General features: G+C 35.7%; 1 protein-coding gene across 4 annotated transcripts in view; it reads right to left on the bottom strand.

Annotated features, from left to right (window-relative positions):
- The window catches only part of VRK2 (VRK serine/threonine kinase 2), a 108,493-nt gene that overhangs the window by 69,724 nt on the left and 20,383 nt on the right, over positions 1-18,386 (bottom strand). For all 4 annotated transcript variants that reach the window (XM_025261057.2, XM_006070305.3, XM_006070302.3 and 1 more), the window contains exons 3-6: positions 6,347-6,396; positions 4,818-4,887; positions 2,343-2,430; positions 1,028-1,133 (exon numbers count right to left, since the gene is read on the bottom strand). In XM_025261057.2, coding sequence (XP_025116842.1) covers positions 1,028-1,133; positions 2,343-2,430; positions 4,818-4,887; positions 6,347-6,396 — 314 coding nt within the window. The remainder of the gene's footprint in view (positions 1-1,027; positions 1,134-2,342; positions 2,431-4,817; positions 4,888-6,346; positions 6,397-18,386) is intronic.

Raw genomic sequence — 18,386 nt, 5'->3', positions numbered from 1 at the left:
TTCTAAAATTATCACATGTTCTGGTCGTGCATCCTGGGGAAAAGTTGCATAAAAGGATCCTTGAACACCAAATGTTTTAATGTTTTAAGGGCACCTCTGATGGAAAGGAAGCCAAGACTCAGCAATACCTGTGCTACACTCCCGACAGTCTGATGCCCAAATCTTCTGTCCAAAGAGGAGAAACATGGCAAAATTGGAGAACTGAAGTGAAATAATCATGACGCCCACTCAGCAAAACACCATGTCCATTACCACAGAGAAAGCCATTCTCCCTCTGTACAGCAACAGAAAACATCTATGCTTCCTCTCTGAAGCCCTTGAGACTTGCATGTTACCTACACCTAGTGCTCAAAAAACATTTGTTGGCTGGCTAGAGGATGAGTGGGAAAATTAATGAAGTCTATTTGCCACATCCCAACCTGGCAGGGGTAGTCGCATTCTATCTAAAATGGAAAAAATAAAATGAAGTTTAGGCAAACCAAAAACCAACAAGATAAGACAAATTTGTGGTATAAACAAAATGTGTGCATGGGTGCTAGTAAGATTTCATTGCTTCTTATTTGGCAAAGTATATACTGATATTATTCACGGCCACATTAATGATACCACCATCCCAAACTCATAATAAAAACTTTATAGCACCCCCTTATCACATGTGTAGTATGGAAAATAATATATTTTGCCATACTTTGCATAGTCATAAAAATAACTGACAAAGAGAGGTTATTCTTATAGCAATGCAAGCTTGTCCTGGTATGTAAAACAAAGCTGTGAGGGAAAAAAAAAAAAAAATCAGACAGTAGAACCAAAGCCTAATTGAGTTTGTAGTGCCAAACACAGCACATTCTGTCACTTACAGAGCCCACTGTTATCAATTTCACCAAAATAGCATCTACTCTCAATAACTGACATTTCTAGGGCAATAATCCTTCATTCTCTGATAATTCCACAAAGGGCAACAATTTGTATGTTGTAACAAGTAAATAATCTGAAAATGGAGCATGGGAAATAAGTCATTCTTTCTTACCATTCGGATACCTAGCTGCAAGACAGTTGACTTTTTAAAAGTACCATTCTGGTCTGAGATCTTCTGCAAATCTATTCCCAGTCTTTCCATTACCATAAATCTGTAACTATAAGAAGGAGAAGTCAAAAGGAGATGTTAAAATGGCAATGCAGAAACGGTCCATTTACGAATTTGAAACAACGGAAAAATGCCCCCAACCTAACAGTGAAGAATGATCCAATCTGAACTAACTGAGAATGAATGCATATTAATAATCTTGGCCTTTTGCAGAAACACATTACTAAGTATTTACTTTGCAGACAGTTTCTGAGTAGAAGAGCAAGCTGTGCTGAGCCACTTACATGGTCTTAGATCATGAAAAGAGGAGTCCTTCTAAATTAGTCTTGAACTTAATTTGATTCTACTACCTTCTTGACATAAGGCCTTGAGCAAATTATTTTCCCATACAGAATATTTTATTTACATTTGTTTCTTGACCTTATAAAATCATATTTACTTTCTCTATACATTTATAAACTTGTGTTTTTTTAAAAAATGCACTTCTTCCTTTTCTTTTCTGTTTCAGACCTCCTCCTCTTCTTCACTTCCCTTCACTTACATACTCACATCAGCCCCTGTTCTGTATCTATGTAGCCACACACAAAGGCATATAGAAATTTTTACATCTGTTTTACAAAAATGTGATCTTCTTATAAGAACTTTTTTGCATCACACTTTTTTCAATAATACCTCATTGAAATCCTTCCAAATCAACTGGTAGTGCTCTAACTGATTTCTTTAATGGGCTGCACAGTATTATATGGTATGGATGTACCATTAAGAAAGGGGAAATGATGGGATATCACTTCTAAAATAAGATTATATAAGGACTGTGACTTTCTTCTTGGATGCATACTCTTGTGTGTGCTCTTTGTCCTCTCTTTCAATTACTGGAAGCTGGCTGCTATGTCTTTTTGACACTCAAGCAGCCAACAGAGAGACCTACATAGTGAGGAAGTGAGGCCTGCCAACAATCATGAGTGAATTTAGAATCAGATCTTCTTAGGCCTGCCAATAGCCACATGAGTGAGCTTCCTCAGTCAAAATGACTAGAGCCAGAAGACATCTGACTACATCCTCATGAGAAGTCCTGAGCCAGAACTATCTAGGGAAGCCATTTTTATATAGATAACTGACCTACAGAAACTAAGATAATATTAGTTTGTCATTATAACCCACTACACTTTAGGTAACTAGCTATATAGCTACAAATAACTAATAGATCACATAAGAAATAGTTACAGGACAATATCTGATTATAGTAATTCCATTTTACCTTTTTCCCTTGAATTCAGTTATGCCAGATCCATAAAACAGAGGAATTCCCAAATAATCAAGCTTTTTGAGTTCTATCCATTTTTTGACTGTAAAGACAAATTTAATAGGAAAAAAGTATATATTTTTAGAAAGGTATCTCTTACATTTGTGTAGATGCTTAAATTTATTTAGCTAACAAATAGAAATTAGACCTTCCTAAAAATATTTTTTTAAAAATCAAATATATCTAGCTAACAGTTTCAAATTCTATTTATTGCAATAATTAACAGATAATATTAAATACATAATACAGATTTCTAACATTTAAAAAGTCATAATCACTATACTCAATACTCTAATACTCTATATGTAAAAAGAATCTAAAGAAAGTACAGAAGAAACTAATACAATATTGTATATTAAATATACTCCAAAAAAAATAATAGTAAATAAACAAATAGAATATGCAACAAAAACAAAAATAGTCATAGTCATAAAATTCATCGATATCATTTATTGCTTCTCACCCTTTTAGCTAAGATCAAGTGTAGTATGGGGGCTTCTCAGGTGGAACAGTGGTAAAGAATCTGTCTGCAATGCAGGAGACACAAGAGACACAGGTTCGATGCCTGAGTCAGGAAGATCCCCTGGAGCAGAAAATGGCAACCCACTACAGTATTCATGCCTGAAAAATTCCATTGACAAAGGGGCTTTGTGGGCTAGTCCAAGGGGCTCTCAGTCGGACACGACTGAGCAACTGAGGACACACTATTTATCCAAATGTTCCTATCCATTTGGAGAAGGCAATGGCACCCCACTCCAGTACTCTTGCCTGGAAAATCCCATGGATGGAGGAGCTTGGTAGGCTGCAGTCCATGGGGTCGCTAAGAGTCGAGCACGACTGAGCGACTACACTTTCACTTTTCACTTCCATGCATTGGAGAAGGAAATGGCAACCCACTCCAGTGTTCTTGCCTGGAGAATCCCAGGGTCGGGGGAGCCTGGTGGGCTGCCGTCTATGGGGTCGCACAGAGTCGGACACGACTGAAGTGACTTAGCAGTAGCAGTTCTATCCATTAACAAAATTCATTCCCTTATATGCTTGTTAAATTTTTAAATTAAAAAAAAATATGATAACTACCAAAGGAGCAGTAGAAAGACAGCTTTTTCTTTCTTATTACTGAAAACCTAAAACCAGAGTAGCAAAAAAAAAAAAAAAAAAAAATAGGGGCTTCACTGGTCACTCAGTGGGAAAGAATCCACCTGCCAATGCAGCAGACACAGGTTCAATCCCTGGTCCGGGAAGATTGCACATTATTGCAGAGCAACTGAGCCCCTGCCTCACAACTACTCAGCCCATGCGCCCCAGAGCTTATGTTCAGCAACAAGAGAAACCACCACAATGAGAAGCCTGTGCTGTGCACTGCAACTAGAGAGTAGCCCCTGCTCACTACAACTAGAGAAAAGCCCAAACAGCAACAAAGACCTGGCAGAGCCAAATATTAATAAGATTTTTTAAAAAAATAGAAATTGGTCAGGAGAATCATCTTACTCTGAAACTATATTGTACAGAAACTGTTTTGATTAAATTTTGTTTAAAAAAAAAAACAAATTCGCTTAAAAAATCAGGCAGCTTATTTAATTTTTCACTTTTCTACCAAATATGCTTAATGTTTAAGACAGCTCTACTGATAAACAATGAAGTTTAATGGATTCTATTTGTCACTCTGACATAGTTTAAGCAGTTAGTAAAGACTACAGTCTTGATGTTCAGAAGGTTTTATTAAAGAAAACAAAGTTAATTATTGAGGTGAGACTCATCATTCTTTTTCCTAAACATAATGTAAATGACCTTGATTATACAGGCATTGCTCATATCAATTTCCTTCAAGCTTTACAAATCCATCTGTATCATATAGTTTTTACAAAATGCTTTTATTCTTCTTAGCCTTGCTCATATTTACTTCATAGTCTAATCCTCTAACTAATAGTTCTTACATCTGATATTCAGCTCCAATTAATTTTCCAACATAAAAATTTTCAATATTTTTAACTTATTTTCTAAATCATTTTAATGTTTATAATCATTTTCATATGCTTTGGCCTAATCTAGTCTACGGTCATTCCTTTAATTTATAATCTACTGCCCTTTTTAATGTTTTTTCTTTATATCCTTTCTATCCAAATGGTTTTTTGCAAAAGAAATAATTTCATTCTATCTTTTACACCTCAAGAACTCTTGGTGGCTTCGATCAACAATTCAACATTTTATGTAAGGTAACAAATAACTTCGATTTGAAATATATAACCCATTCTGTACATAATATCACTATTTATATACCTCTGTCATTTTTACATAACAATTAACTATCATTTTATAATAAAATTTTCTAATTGAAAAAAATTTTCCATAAGGCCAGAAAAAGACAAAAATACTAACTCCCGCTTAGCAAACATATATATAGAAGTAGCTTACTTTACTTATTTTACTTACTACAGTCTTTTTTTGCTGCTCTTTGATAAAATTTAAGTTCTGAAAACAATGGGCCATTCTCTTGATATTCCTATAAAAGAAAAGAACAATTGATTTTATTAGAAAAAAAGTTTTAAAGATGGAATTGGTATTTCAAATGTGAAAATACGAATATACATATATAATAAATAATAGTACCTGAATCACAAAAATCTCAAGATTTTCTCACTAAATAAAGAATCTCATTTTTAACATTTTGTAATGGCATCACTATACAGTCTAACACATGAAAGCAGTCTTCTTATGGAAAGAACTTACTAAAAACACTGAGAATTGTACACATACACAGACACTCTTGTGTTCAGTTCAGTTCAGTTCAGTCGCTCAGTCGTGTCCGACTCTTTGCGACCCCATGAATCGCAGCACGCCAGGCCTCCCTGTCCATCACCAACTCCCAGAGTTCACTCAGACTCTCGTCCATCGAGTCAGTGATGCCATCCAGACATCTCATCCTCTGTTGTCCCCTTCTCCTCCTGCTCCCAATCCCTCCCAGCATCAGGGTCTTTTCCAATGAGTCAACTCTTCGCATAAGGTGGCCAAAGTACTGGAGTTTCAGCTTTAGCATCATTCCTTCCAAAGAAATCCCAGGGTTGATCTCCTTCAGAATGGACTGGTTGGATCTCCTTGCAGTCCAAGGGACTCTCAAGAGTCTTCTCCAACACCACAGTTCAAAAACATCAATTCTTGGGCACTCAGCTTTCTTCACAGTCCAACTCTCATATCCATATGTGACCACTGGAAAAACCATAGCCTTGCCTAGACGGACCTTTGTTGGCAAAGTAATGTCTCTGCTTTTCAATATGCTATCTAGGTTGGTCATAAGTTTTCTTCCAAGGAGTAAGCGTCTTTTAATTTCATGGCTGAAGTCACCATCTGCAGTGATTTTGGGGCCCCCAAAAATAAAGTCTGCCACTGTTTCCACTGTATCCCCATCTATTTCCCATGAAGTGATGGGACCAGATGCCATGATCTTCATTTTCTGAATGTTGAGTTTTAAGCCAACTTTTTCACTCTCCTCTTTCACCTTCATCAAGAGAATTGTACACATACACAGACACTCATGTGTACTAACATGCAAAACATGGTGGATACACTGCAAACTACCTTGGTGGTTCATTCATACATGATACTTTTACTGAGTTTCTCCTATATTTCATTAATTATACTAGGCACAGGGGGTGCAATCACAAACAAAACCTCATTCCTGCCATTATGGACTTCATCATCTAGAACAGAGAGGAAAAGAGAAGGAGAAAATAGATATCTAGATAAGATACAAGGATGATAAATGTCAATGAAGAACGTCAATGAAGAACAACAAAATTCCCTAGTCTTTAAGTTTTTATAATATAAAAATATATAATAATGTTTGTTGTGTTGATCATAAAATCATGAAGACTAAGATGAGAAACATTTTTACAAAAATTAAATAAAACAGAAAATAAAAAAGTCAAATGTATGTGAAACATAAATTTAAGAGCAATACTTACCACTTTTATTACATGCCTTGCATCTTTATCTGGTTTATTTGTGGGGAAAGCTGCAAAACAAAGACAGTGAGGGAAAAAAAATGGTTGTTTCCAATTCCTGATTGTTTACTATGTCCCCAGACACTGTGCTAAGAACCTCTTATGGTACCACCTCTGTTTTATACAAGATCTTTCTTAAGGTTTAACAAGTTGAATAATCTGCTCACTAAGTAGCAGACTGGGGACTGAAATTCAAATCTGACACCATAGCCTACACTCTTTACCATAAGCCATATTCAAATATGCAAACATGGAAACCAGTAGATTATATTAATCATATAGATCCAAATGCAGGGGAAACTATTTTCTAGACATACAGCATTAAACCCCAAAATGATATACAGTATAATCTATTCACTCCATTTTGCTAAATTAAAATCTATGATAATTCAAAGTGAAAACTGATTCATTGTAAGTAGAAACTTCAAAACAACTTTTACTTGGCAAAATTCTAAAGTAAATCAAGTTTGAAGAGAATAAAGCCTTTAAAAAGAATCATCTCCTGAACGTAGCAATCAACTATTCCTAAATTAAAGAGTATGTATCTCATTATATAAGATCATTTCAAATTCAAGTTATCTTACTTCATTTATTACTATTTGTATTTTAGATATAGTAATCCAACTTATGAAAAGTTCACTGATGAAATTCTTAAACCAAATCAATCATTTCACCTACATTATCTAAATTAAAAGATTATTTTGTTTTCAAATCTTAATAAGAGAAGTTGACATATATATTTATTTGTATTGTGAAGGTTTAGAATTTTGTCATTCATCTATTTACTCTTCATTGATCCCTTTATTCATTCAACTAACAAATATTTATCAAGAGGCTAGCATATTAGGAAAGTAAAGGTAAAAAGGTCAAACTAATATTAAAAACTTAGATTGAGAATAAGATTAAATTTTTCAGGTGAATTTTCAGTGTATTTACCAAAATGCTGTGTCCTTTCATCACTACTAACATTAGCCCCTTTCTCCTACCTATCACCTTGTCTTTTCTCTACTGTATTACTTAATAGATGCAAAAAATGTTATACATTTACTAAAGTTTATAAATTCTCTTTCACAATTAAGCCAACTCATGCACAATTTTCTTAATCAATTTCCAAAAACTTTGATGTTAGCAATGCTCTTAGTCAGTTGAAGAAATTATTTCAATTTTAGTTAAACTGTGAAGCCATACCTCTTCACAGTAACAAAGAAACTAAACTTATTTACATCTTTATTCACATAAAAGTCATTACATTTTCACCCATGCAGTAGTCCCAAGGGAAGCACAGGAAGAATGAATTATCCATACCTAGGAAACAAAATACTGAAGTAAGTCTATAAAGGGGTCCAGTTCTGACAGAAGAAAAGATGAGGAAACCCCTTCCTCCTCCCACTCTATGGCAAACTATTTTTACCAGTATGGTACCCAAGCCTGAAGAGAAGTAATTCTGCCCTAACCCTGGTCTACTCAATACACTAATTGACACTAGGCAATGGTCTTTAAAACACGACCAGGAGCTGACTATGGCTCAGATCATGAACCCCTTATTGCCAAATTCAGACTTAAATTGAAGAAAGAAGGGAAGACCACTACACCATTAAGGTATGACCTAAATCAAATCCCTTATGATTATACAGTGAATGTGAGAAATAGATTTAAGGGACTAGATCTGATAGATAGAGTGCCTGATGAACTATATACAGAGGTTTGGACATTGTACAGGAGACAGGGATCAAGACCATCCCCATGGAAAAGAAATGCAAAAAAGCAAAACAGCTGTCTGGGGAGGCTTTACAAATAGCTGTGAAAAGAAGAGAAGCAAAAAGCAAAGGAGAAAAGGAAAGATATAAGCATCTGAATGCAGAGTTCCAAAGAATAGCAAGAAGAGATAAGAAAGCCTTCCTCAGCAATCAGTGCAAAGAAATAGAGGAAAACAACAGAATGGGAAAGACTAGAGATCTCTTCAAGAAAATTAGAGATACCAAGGGAATATTTCATGCAAAGATGAGCTCAATAAAGGATAGAAATGGTATGGACCTAACAGAAGCAGAAGATATGAAGAGGTGGCAAGAATACACAGAAGACCTGTACAAAAAAGATCTTCAAGACCCAGATAATCACGATGGTGTGATCACTGACCTAGAGCCAGACATCCTGGAATGTGAAGTCAAGTGGGCCTTAGAAAGCATCACCACGAACAAAGCTAGTGGAGGTGATGGAATTCCAGTTGAGCTATTTCAAATCCTGTAAGATGATGTGGGTGAAAGTGCTGCACTCAATATGCCAGCAAATTTGGAAAACTCAGCAGTGGCCAGAGGACTGGAAAAGGTCCATTTTCATTCCAATCCCAAAGAAAGGCAATAACAAAGAACGCTCAAACTACTGCACAATTGCACTCATTTCACATGCTAGTAAAGTAATGCTCAAAATTCTCCAAGCCAGGCTTAAGCAATATGTGAACCACGAACTTCCAGATGTTCAAGCTGGTTTTAGGAAAGGCAGAGGAACCAGAGATCAAATTGCCAACATCTGCTGGATCATCAAAAAAGCAAGAGAGTTTCAGAAAAACATCTATTTCTGCTTTATTGACTATGCCAAAGCCTTTGACTGTGTGGATCACAAGAAACTGGAAAATTCTGAAAGAGATGGGAATAGCAGACCACCTGACCTGCCTCTTGAGAAACCTATATGCAGATCAGGAAACTACAGTAAGAACTGAACATGGAACAACAGACTGGTTCCAAATAGGAAAAGGAATACATCAAGGCTGTATATTGTCACCCTGCTTATTTAATTTATATGCAGAGTACATCATGAGAAATGCTGGGCTGGAAGAAGCACAAGCTGGAATCAAGATTGCCAGGAGAAATACCAATAACCTCAGATATGCAGATGACACCACCCTTATGGCAGAAAGTGAAGAGGAACAAAAAAGCCTCTTGATGAAAGTGAAAGAGGAGAGTGAAAAAGTTGGCTTAAAGCTCAACATTCAGAAAACTAAGATCATGGCATCTGATCCCATCACTTCATGGCAAATAGATGGGGAAACAGTGGAAACAGTGGCAGACTTTATTTTTTGGGGCTCTAAAATCACTGGAGATGGTCATTGCAACTATGAAATTAAAAGATGCTTACTCCTTGGAAGGAAAGTTATGACCAACCTAGACAGCATATTCAAAAGCAGAGACATTACTTTGCCAACAAAGGTCCGTCTAGTCAAGGCTATGGTTTTTCCAGTGATCATGTATGGATGTGAGAGTTAGACTGTGAAGAAATCTGAGCACCGAAGAATTGATGCTTTTGAACTGTGGTGCTGGAAAGACTCTTGAGAGTCCCTTGGACTGCAAGGAGATCCAACCAGTCCATTCTAAAGGAGATCAGCCCTGGGTCTTCTTTGGAAGGAATGATGCTAAAGCTGAAACTCCAATACTTTGGACACCTCATGCAAAGAGGTGACTCATTGGAAAAGACTGATGCTGGGAGGGATTGGGGGCAGGAGGAGAAGGGGACGACAGAGAATGAGATGGCTGGATGGCATCACCGACTCGATGGACTTGAGTTTGAGTGAACTCTGGGAGTTGGTGATGGACAGGGAGGCCTGTCGTGCTGCGATTCATGGGGTCGCAAAGAGTCGGACACGACCGAGTGACTGAACTGAACTGAATGGTCTTTGCTTCCTGAGGTAGAAGCTGGTAGAGACTCCCTGCTTCTATTCTGAAAGCTAGTGGCCAGAAAAGCAGAATATAAAAACATAAAAGCCCAAAAAGAAAACCAGAGTTTTAATTTGATATGTAACTTATTACATTGCAAGTGGGGAAAAAGATATCCAACCAGTCCAATGTCTTACTCTTTGCTGATTTCAATCCATATACCTTTTCCACTCTATAATCTGAATCTTCTCTTCATATGATTTCACATGAACATAATTATGTGTTGACATACACTTGAATCATTCCCACACTTGTCATTTGATAGCTATACAATATTCTCTATAAACTTCCAAGTCAGATTATATTGGAGGGCCTAAATTAAAAATCAATTGACCAGAAGGCTCATGGAGATGGACAGTGAACAAATAAATTGCCTAGTGATCAAGGAGGTCTCATTATAATAGTCAGTTAATTAATTAAACAATTCTACTGTAAACTTCCCTGGTGGATCAAATGGTAAAACATCTGCCTACAATGTGGGAGACCCAAATTCTATCCCTGGGTTGGGAGGATCCTCTGGAGAAGGCAATGGCAACCCACTCCAGTACTCTTGCCTGGAAAATCCCATGGATGGAGGAGCCTGGTAGGCTGCAGTCCACGGGGTCGCTAGGAGTCGGACACAACTGAGCAACTTCACTTTCACTTTCATGCACTGGAGAAGGAAATGGCAACCCACTCCAGCGTTCTTGCCTGGAGAATCCCAGGGACGGGGGAGCCTGGTGGGCTGCCGTCTATGGGGTCGCACAGAGTCAGACACGATTGAAGTGACTTAGCAGTATATTAATCTTTTATCTATCTTCTTTGTGAATTGTAACTTTTATCATTAGAAATATTCATCTTTGTTTCATTTAAAAATAAATAAAATTTAATTAAAAAAAAAAAAAGTAGTTTCACATCCTCATTTAAATTTCTGAAGAGGTGTCTAATGACCTGAAAAGGGATGCACTGTACACATACATGGTATTTGCCTTCCTAGCATCTCTTTTCTATCCACTGGAAACGTTCTCTGATTTTTCCTTTGAGGAACCCAACCTCAAACTATCTGTGTAGACCTAGTAGGGCTGCGATCATAGTGTATCCTCCCTTACATTCCAGAGTTGGGCACATGACCAAGCCTGGCGATCTAGAATGTACACTGGCCGCCATAACTAGTTCAGAAAAAGCAAAGTGCTCAACTAGGTGGAAGAGTCTTCCATAGCAGTTGATGTAACTAAGTAACACAAGACAGATGATAAACTTTAAGGATACCAAAATCTTAGAAATATCAGTGATCACTTTTCTCCAGTAAATGGAAAATAAAGCCTGAAAATAAAATTCAGAACTGAGAAAAGTAGGGTTAAGACAGGGAGAGAGAAAGAGCCCTAGTGACACTGCATAAGCCCTGGAGTCACTCATACCTAGAGCCAAAAAAGCCCTGTACTTCTCACTTACAAGAGTTAATAAATCTCTCTTTTGGTTAAATTCATTTGAGATTCTGAAATTGGCAACCAAAGACTTACACAGACTGCAACAATTGAGTGTTCCATATGTAAGATTATTTTAAAGGTACTGTGTCATAGTTTAATGGGCAGTGTCAGGCATTACATATAAAGTAGATCTTAAATAAACAAAAATAATTCATGAGGAAGATAATTATGAACTTTCAAGCATCTAGTAGAGACTTAGGGTTTCCCAGGTGGTGCTAATGGTAAACAAGCTGCTTGCCAATGCAGGAGACATAAGAGACAGAGTTCAATCCCTGGGTGAGAAAGATTCCCTGAGGGCAGGCATGGCCACTCACTCCAGTATTCTTACCTGGAGAATGCCATGGACAGAGGAGCCTGGTGGGCCACAGTACATATGGCTACAAAGTATCAGATACGACTGAAGCAACTAGGCAGCACACTCAGTGGAGACTTAATATACATATATAAAATGATGATGTACATTATAATCAATAACATCTTTGATTTTTAAAAAATGTCAACAATAATAATAAATTTGAGTAGATTAAGCTCACCAGCTAAAGAAACTTTAAGGTTGTTAAAAAATAAATAAATGTATACTATTTATAAGACAACTAAAACATAGTGATGCAGAGAAACAAAATAAAAAGATAAGAAACTAATTAGCTGAAATTAGCTGAAAGAAAGCTGGAAAAATCATGGAAGATTTTAATACAATTTCATATTGTATACGCAACCAACAAAAATAAATTGAAACAATACAATTAACAGTTTTTATCTAAAGGCCACATTAAAATAAAGAATATATTTTCTTTTCAACCTGACATAAAACATTTTTTTAACTGCCCATACTTTTACCAAGAAAGCAGGCTTCATCACCAATCAAAAGACAGGGTGATTGAATGGATAAAAAAATAAAAAGGACCCAACTACATGACATCTACAAGAGATTTGTTTCTGATTCAAAGACATACAAGATTCAAAGTGAAGGGGTGGAAAAAGATGTTCTATGTAAATGGAAACCAAAAAAAAGCAAAGGAAACTACACTTATGTCAAACAAAATATATTTTAAACCAAAAACTATAACAAGAAACAAGTAAGATCATTATATAATGATAAAGGGATCACTTCATCAAGAGGATATCACAATTGTAAATATCTATGTACCCAAGATAGGTGAACCTAAATATGTAAAGCAAATATTAACAGATCTAAAGGGGGGAATAGCAATAAAATAGTATAGGGCTTCAATACCCTACTTTGAACAATGGATAGATCATCCAGATAGGAAATTAATGGGGAAATAATGGATGTAAACTAAACATTATATAAGAGAAATCTAATAGACATACACAGAAGAGTCCAACAACAGCAGCAGAATATATTCTTCTTAAGTACACAGGGAAGATATTTTCAGGCTAGATCATGTTAGGTGATGAAGCAAGTTGTAACAAACTTAAGAAATGAAATCATACAAAGTATTACCAAGTGCCTTTTTGGACCACAATGATACAAAATTAGATATCAATTACAAGAGAAAAACTAGCAAATTCACAAATATATGGAAACGGGAACAATATACTCTTTAACAATCACTGGCTCAAAGAACAACTTTTCAAAAATAAAAAACAAAAAACAACTTGAGACAAATGAAAATGGAAACAAAATGTATCAGTACTTGTGGGTTACAGTTCTAAGAAGGAATTTGTAACAATAAAGTTTTATACTATGAAAAATGAAAAATCCAATATATATTCTAACTTTACATATAAAAGAACTAGAAATAGGAATCTCAACATTAGTAGAAAAAGGAAATAAAGACCAGAATGGAAATAAATGAAACAGAACTAGAAGGACAATGGAAAAGATCAATTCAGACAAAGACTACATGAAAATTACAGACCAGTATCTCTGATGTGGAAAATTCTGAAAGAGATGGGAATACCAGACCACCTGACCTGCCTCTTGAGAAATTTGTAGGCAGGTCAAGAAGCAACAGTTAGAACTGGACATGGAACAACAGACTGGTTCCAAGTAGGAAAAGGAGTTCGTCAAGGCTGTATATTGTCACCCTGCTTATTTAACTTATATGCAGAGTACATCATGAGAAACGCTGGACTGGAAGAAACACAAGCTGGAATCAAGATTGCCGGGAGAAATATCAATAACCTCAGATATGCAGATGACACCACCCTTATGGCAGAAAGTGAAGAGGAACTCAAAAGCCTCTTGATGAAAGTGAAAGTGGAGAGTGAAAAAGTTGGCTTAAAGCTCAACATTCAGAAAACGAAGATCATGGCATCCGGTCCCATCTCTTCATGGGAAATAGATGGGGAAACAGTGGAAACAGTGTCAGACTTTATTTTTCTGGGCTCCAAAATCACTACAGATGGTGACTGCAGCCATGAAATTAAAAGATGCTTACTCCTTGGAAGGAAAGTTATGACCAACCTAGGTAGCATGTTGAAAAGCAGAGACATTACTTTGCCAACAAAGGTTCGTCTAGTCAAGGCTATGGTTTTTCCAGTGGTCATGTATGGATGTGAGAGTTGGACTGTGAAGAAGGCTGAGCACCGAAGAATTGATGCTTTTGAACTGTGGTGTTGGAGAAGACTCTTGAGAGTCTCTCCAAGGGACTGCAAGGAGATCCAACCAGTCCATTCTAAAGGACATCAGCCCTGGGATTTCTTTGGAAGGAATGATGCTAAAGCTGGAACTCCAGTACTTTGGCCACCTCATGCGAAGAGTTGACTCATTGGAAAAGACTCTGATGCTGGGAGGGATTGGGGGCAGGAGGAGAAGGGGATGACAGAGGATGAGATGGCTGGATGGCATCACTGACTCGATGGATGTGAGTCTCAGTGAACTCTGGGAGTTGGTGATGGACAGGGTGGCCTGGCGTGCTGCGATTCATGGGGTCACAAAGAGTCGGACACAACTGAGCAACTGATCTGATCTGATCTCTGATGAACACACATGCAAAAGTACTCAACAAATCATTAGCCAATTGAATTCAACAGTACATTAAAGACTCATACACCATGATCCAGTGGGATTTATTTTGGGGATCCAAGGATGGTTCAATATGCAAATCAATTAACATGATAAACTACATTAACAAAATGAAGGATAGAAACCTTAAGATCATTTTAATAGATACAGAAAAAGCATTTGACAAATTCAAAATCCTTTCACGATCAAAAATTCTCAAAAACTGAGTAATGAAAGAACATACCCAAACCTAACAAAGGCTAATTATGAGAAACCCACATCCAACATCGTACCCAAGTAAAAAGCTGAAAGCTTTTCCCTTAAGATCAGGAACAAGACAAGGATCCCCACTCTTGCAACTTTTATTCAACATAGTACTGAAAGTCCTAGCCAGAGAAGTCAGGCAATAAAAAGAAATAAAAGACATCCAAATTGGGAAGAAAGAAAGTAAAATTATCTGTTTGTAGATGACACCTATGGAGAAAATCCTTATGACTCCAGCATACAAACAATAGTGTCAAAAAGAATCCATTACTTATGAATAAATTTAACCAAGGATATGAAAACTATGTACACAGAGGACTTTAAAACATTGAGGAAAGAAAACACAATGAATGGAATGATATTATGTGCTCATGGATCAAAAGAATTAATAGTGTTAAAATATGCAAACTAGTCAAACAATATACAGATTCAATGTAATCTCTACCAAAATTCTAGTGGTATTTTTCATAGAAATTGTTTTAAAATCTACATGGAACCACAAAACATCCTGAATAGCCAAAGTATACAGAGCAAGTACAACAAAGCTGGAAGCATCACATTCCATGATTTCAAACCAGATTACAAAGCTGTAATAATCAAAACAGGATGGTACTGGTATAAACGCAGACATCAATCAATGGTACAGAACAGACAGCCCAGAAATAAACCTATAAATTCATGGTCAATTAATTGACAATGAAGTCAAGAATACACAATGGGGAAAGGACAGGCTCTTCAGTAAATGCTGCTAGGAACACTAGACAGCCAAATGCAAAACAATTAAACTGGACCCCTATGTTATCCTGTATATAAAAATCAACTCAGAATGGATTTAAAGACTTGTGAGTAAGACCTAAAATCATAAAAGATCTAGAAGAAAACACAGGGGGTAGGTTCCTTCACATTTGTCTTGGTAATGACTCTTGTGGATCTAATACCAAAAACAAAGGCAATAAAAGCAAAAATATTTACATAGGTGGGACTAACTAAAAAACTAAAAACTTCTGCATAGCAAAGGAAACCATCAACAAAATGAGAAGGCAACCTATGGAATAAGAAAATATTTTTAAATCACATATCCAGTATCAAACATATAAAAATGATACAACTCAATAGCAAAAAAAGATAAATAACCCAATTTTTAAATGGATAAAGGCTATTTTTAACAGATTTTTTCCAAAGAAAACATTCAAATGGCAATAGGTGCATGAAATAGTGCTCACCATAACTGATTACCAGGGAAATGCAAATTAAACTATGAGATATTACCTCACACCTGTTAGCATGGCTATTATCAAAAAGACAAGTAATAACAAATGCTGGTAAGGATGTAGAGAAAATGAAACCCTTTGAAGGAATATAAACTTGTATAACCACTATGGAAAACAGGTGGAGGTTCTTCAGAAAATTAAAAATAGAACTATCATGTGATCTAGCAATTCCACTTCTGGATATATTCAAAGGAAACAAAAACTGGTTTGAAACAGTTATATAACATAGATTTCAACCATATGCCATTCTGAAACAGGGGGCAGAGGGATAAATAAGTAGAACACAGGAGAAACTTCAGGCAGAGAAACTACTCTGCATGATACTATAATGGTCAATACATGACATCATGCATTTGTCAAAACCCATAAAACTTTATTATATAAGTGAACACTAATGTAAATGATGGACTTTAGTTAATAAATTTAACAAAACCACTACACTAATTCAAGACATCAATGCCAAAATTACACAAAACTGGGGACTATCTGATAAAGACTTCAAAGAAACTATAATAAAAATGTTCCAGAAAGTCACAGCAAACACTTTTGGAATAAATGGAAAAGACAGATTAGTGTAGCAAAGACATAGAATATACAAAGAAAAAATTAAATAACACTTTTAGAACTGAAAAATACAATGACCAAAACAAAATTTTTTAAACACATGATTGGGTTCAATATGATCACAGAGATGACATGTGAGTCACGGAACTTGATGATGGATCAATAAAAATATACCAACCCAAAAAACAGCAAAATAGAACATGAAAAAAATTGAACAGAATCTCAGGCAATAACAGAACATTTAACAAATCTTCATGATACTGCAGTTCCTGAAGAAGAAAAGTAAAGAGTGTGGTGCAGAAAAATATTTGATAAATAATGGCTGAAATGTCCCAAATTTTATAGATACATAAACCTACAGTTCAGTGAATTCTCCACTGGAATAAACCCAAATAAATCGATGCCCAGACACATACACACAAACTGCTGAAAACTAAAAGAAAAACTTTGAAAGGAGCTAGAGTAAAATAGTTAGTTACAGGGTAAAATGACTCATATTACTGTGAATTTCGCATCAGAAACCCTGAAGACCGGAGGGAAGAGTCACAACCTATTTGAAGTGCTGAAAATAACAGTCAATCCAATATCCAGCAAAAACATCTTTCTGGAATTAAATAAAGACATTCTCAAGTGAGGAGTACTAAGAGTAGCCATAGCCAGCAGATCTGCTATATAAGAATTGCTAAACAAAGATATTCAAAAAAGAAAAGAAAATCATACAAGGAAATGTAGACTACCAGGAATAAAAGAGAAAAAATAGTAAATATTGGGAAAATGCAATGGATTATTCCTTTCTTCAGTTAAAATGTATTTCATAGTTGAAGCAAAAATTATAATATGGTCTGGAGGAATTTAAATTAGTCTAGATGTAATATATAAGACAACTACAACATATCAAAATGTGTGTGGTTCTGCCAAAGAAGGACTTAGAAACAAATTTAGCACTGAATACTTTACTACAAAAGAAAGATTCAAATAAGTAAGTTTCCATCTGATGGAACCAAGGAAAGAACAAACCAAACCCAAAGCAAATGGAAGAAAGGAAATAAAAACAGAAATCAGTGAAATTGAAAACCGAAAAATACAGTAAAGCCACAAAACCAAGAGCTGTTTCTTTGAAATGACCAATAAAATGATATCAAGACTAACAAAAGAGAAAACAAAGAGAGAAAAACAATCCTATACTAGGAATGAAAACAGAATGTCACTATAGAAACTAGTATTAAAAGTATAAAACACAAATATTATGAACAACTCTATGGACAGAAAGTTGACAACTTAGATGAAATGAAACTGCTTAAAAATCACAAACTACTAAAAGTTACCTGAAATGAAACAAATTAACCAAATAAGTCCCAGATGAAATCAAGTTCTAAAACAAACATTGTTCAGAAAAAAAGGTATCTCTAACCCCAGATGGCTTCACTGTAAAATTCTACAAAACACATGGAAAAGAAGTAACATCAATTCTGTATACTCTTTTCCAAAAAGCAAAAATGGAAGGAATAATTTACAACTCATTTTATGAAGCCAGCATTACCCATAAAACCAAAACCAGACAGAGACAGTAGAGGGGAAAAAAAAGCATAAAGAAAGAAAGAAAAAGAAAACTACTCAGACCAATAGCCTCCTCTCATGTTGATGCAAAATAAAAAATAAAAGAAAAGTTAGAAATTAATGTCACCTACCATATTAAGAATGTAAAAAAACCCAAATGATCACATCAATTGATGCAGAAAAAGTATTTGACAAAATCTA

This window comes from Bubalus bubalis, chromosome 12, assembly GCF_019923935.1.
Source record: "Bubalus bubalis isolate 160015118507 breed Murrah chromosome 12, NDDB_SH_1, whole genome shotgun sequence".
NCBI classification, from domain to species: Eukaryota; Metazoa; Chordata; class Mammalia; order Artiodactyla; family Bovidae; genus Bubalus; species Bubalus bubalis.
Note: the sequence above shows the minus strand (reverse complement) of the source record. Positions and strands in the feature narration are given on the sequence as shown.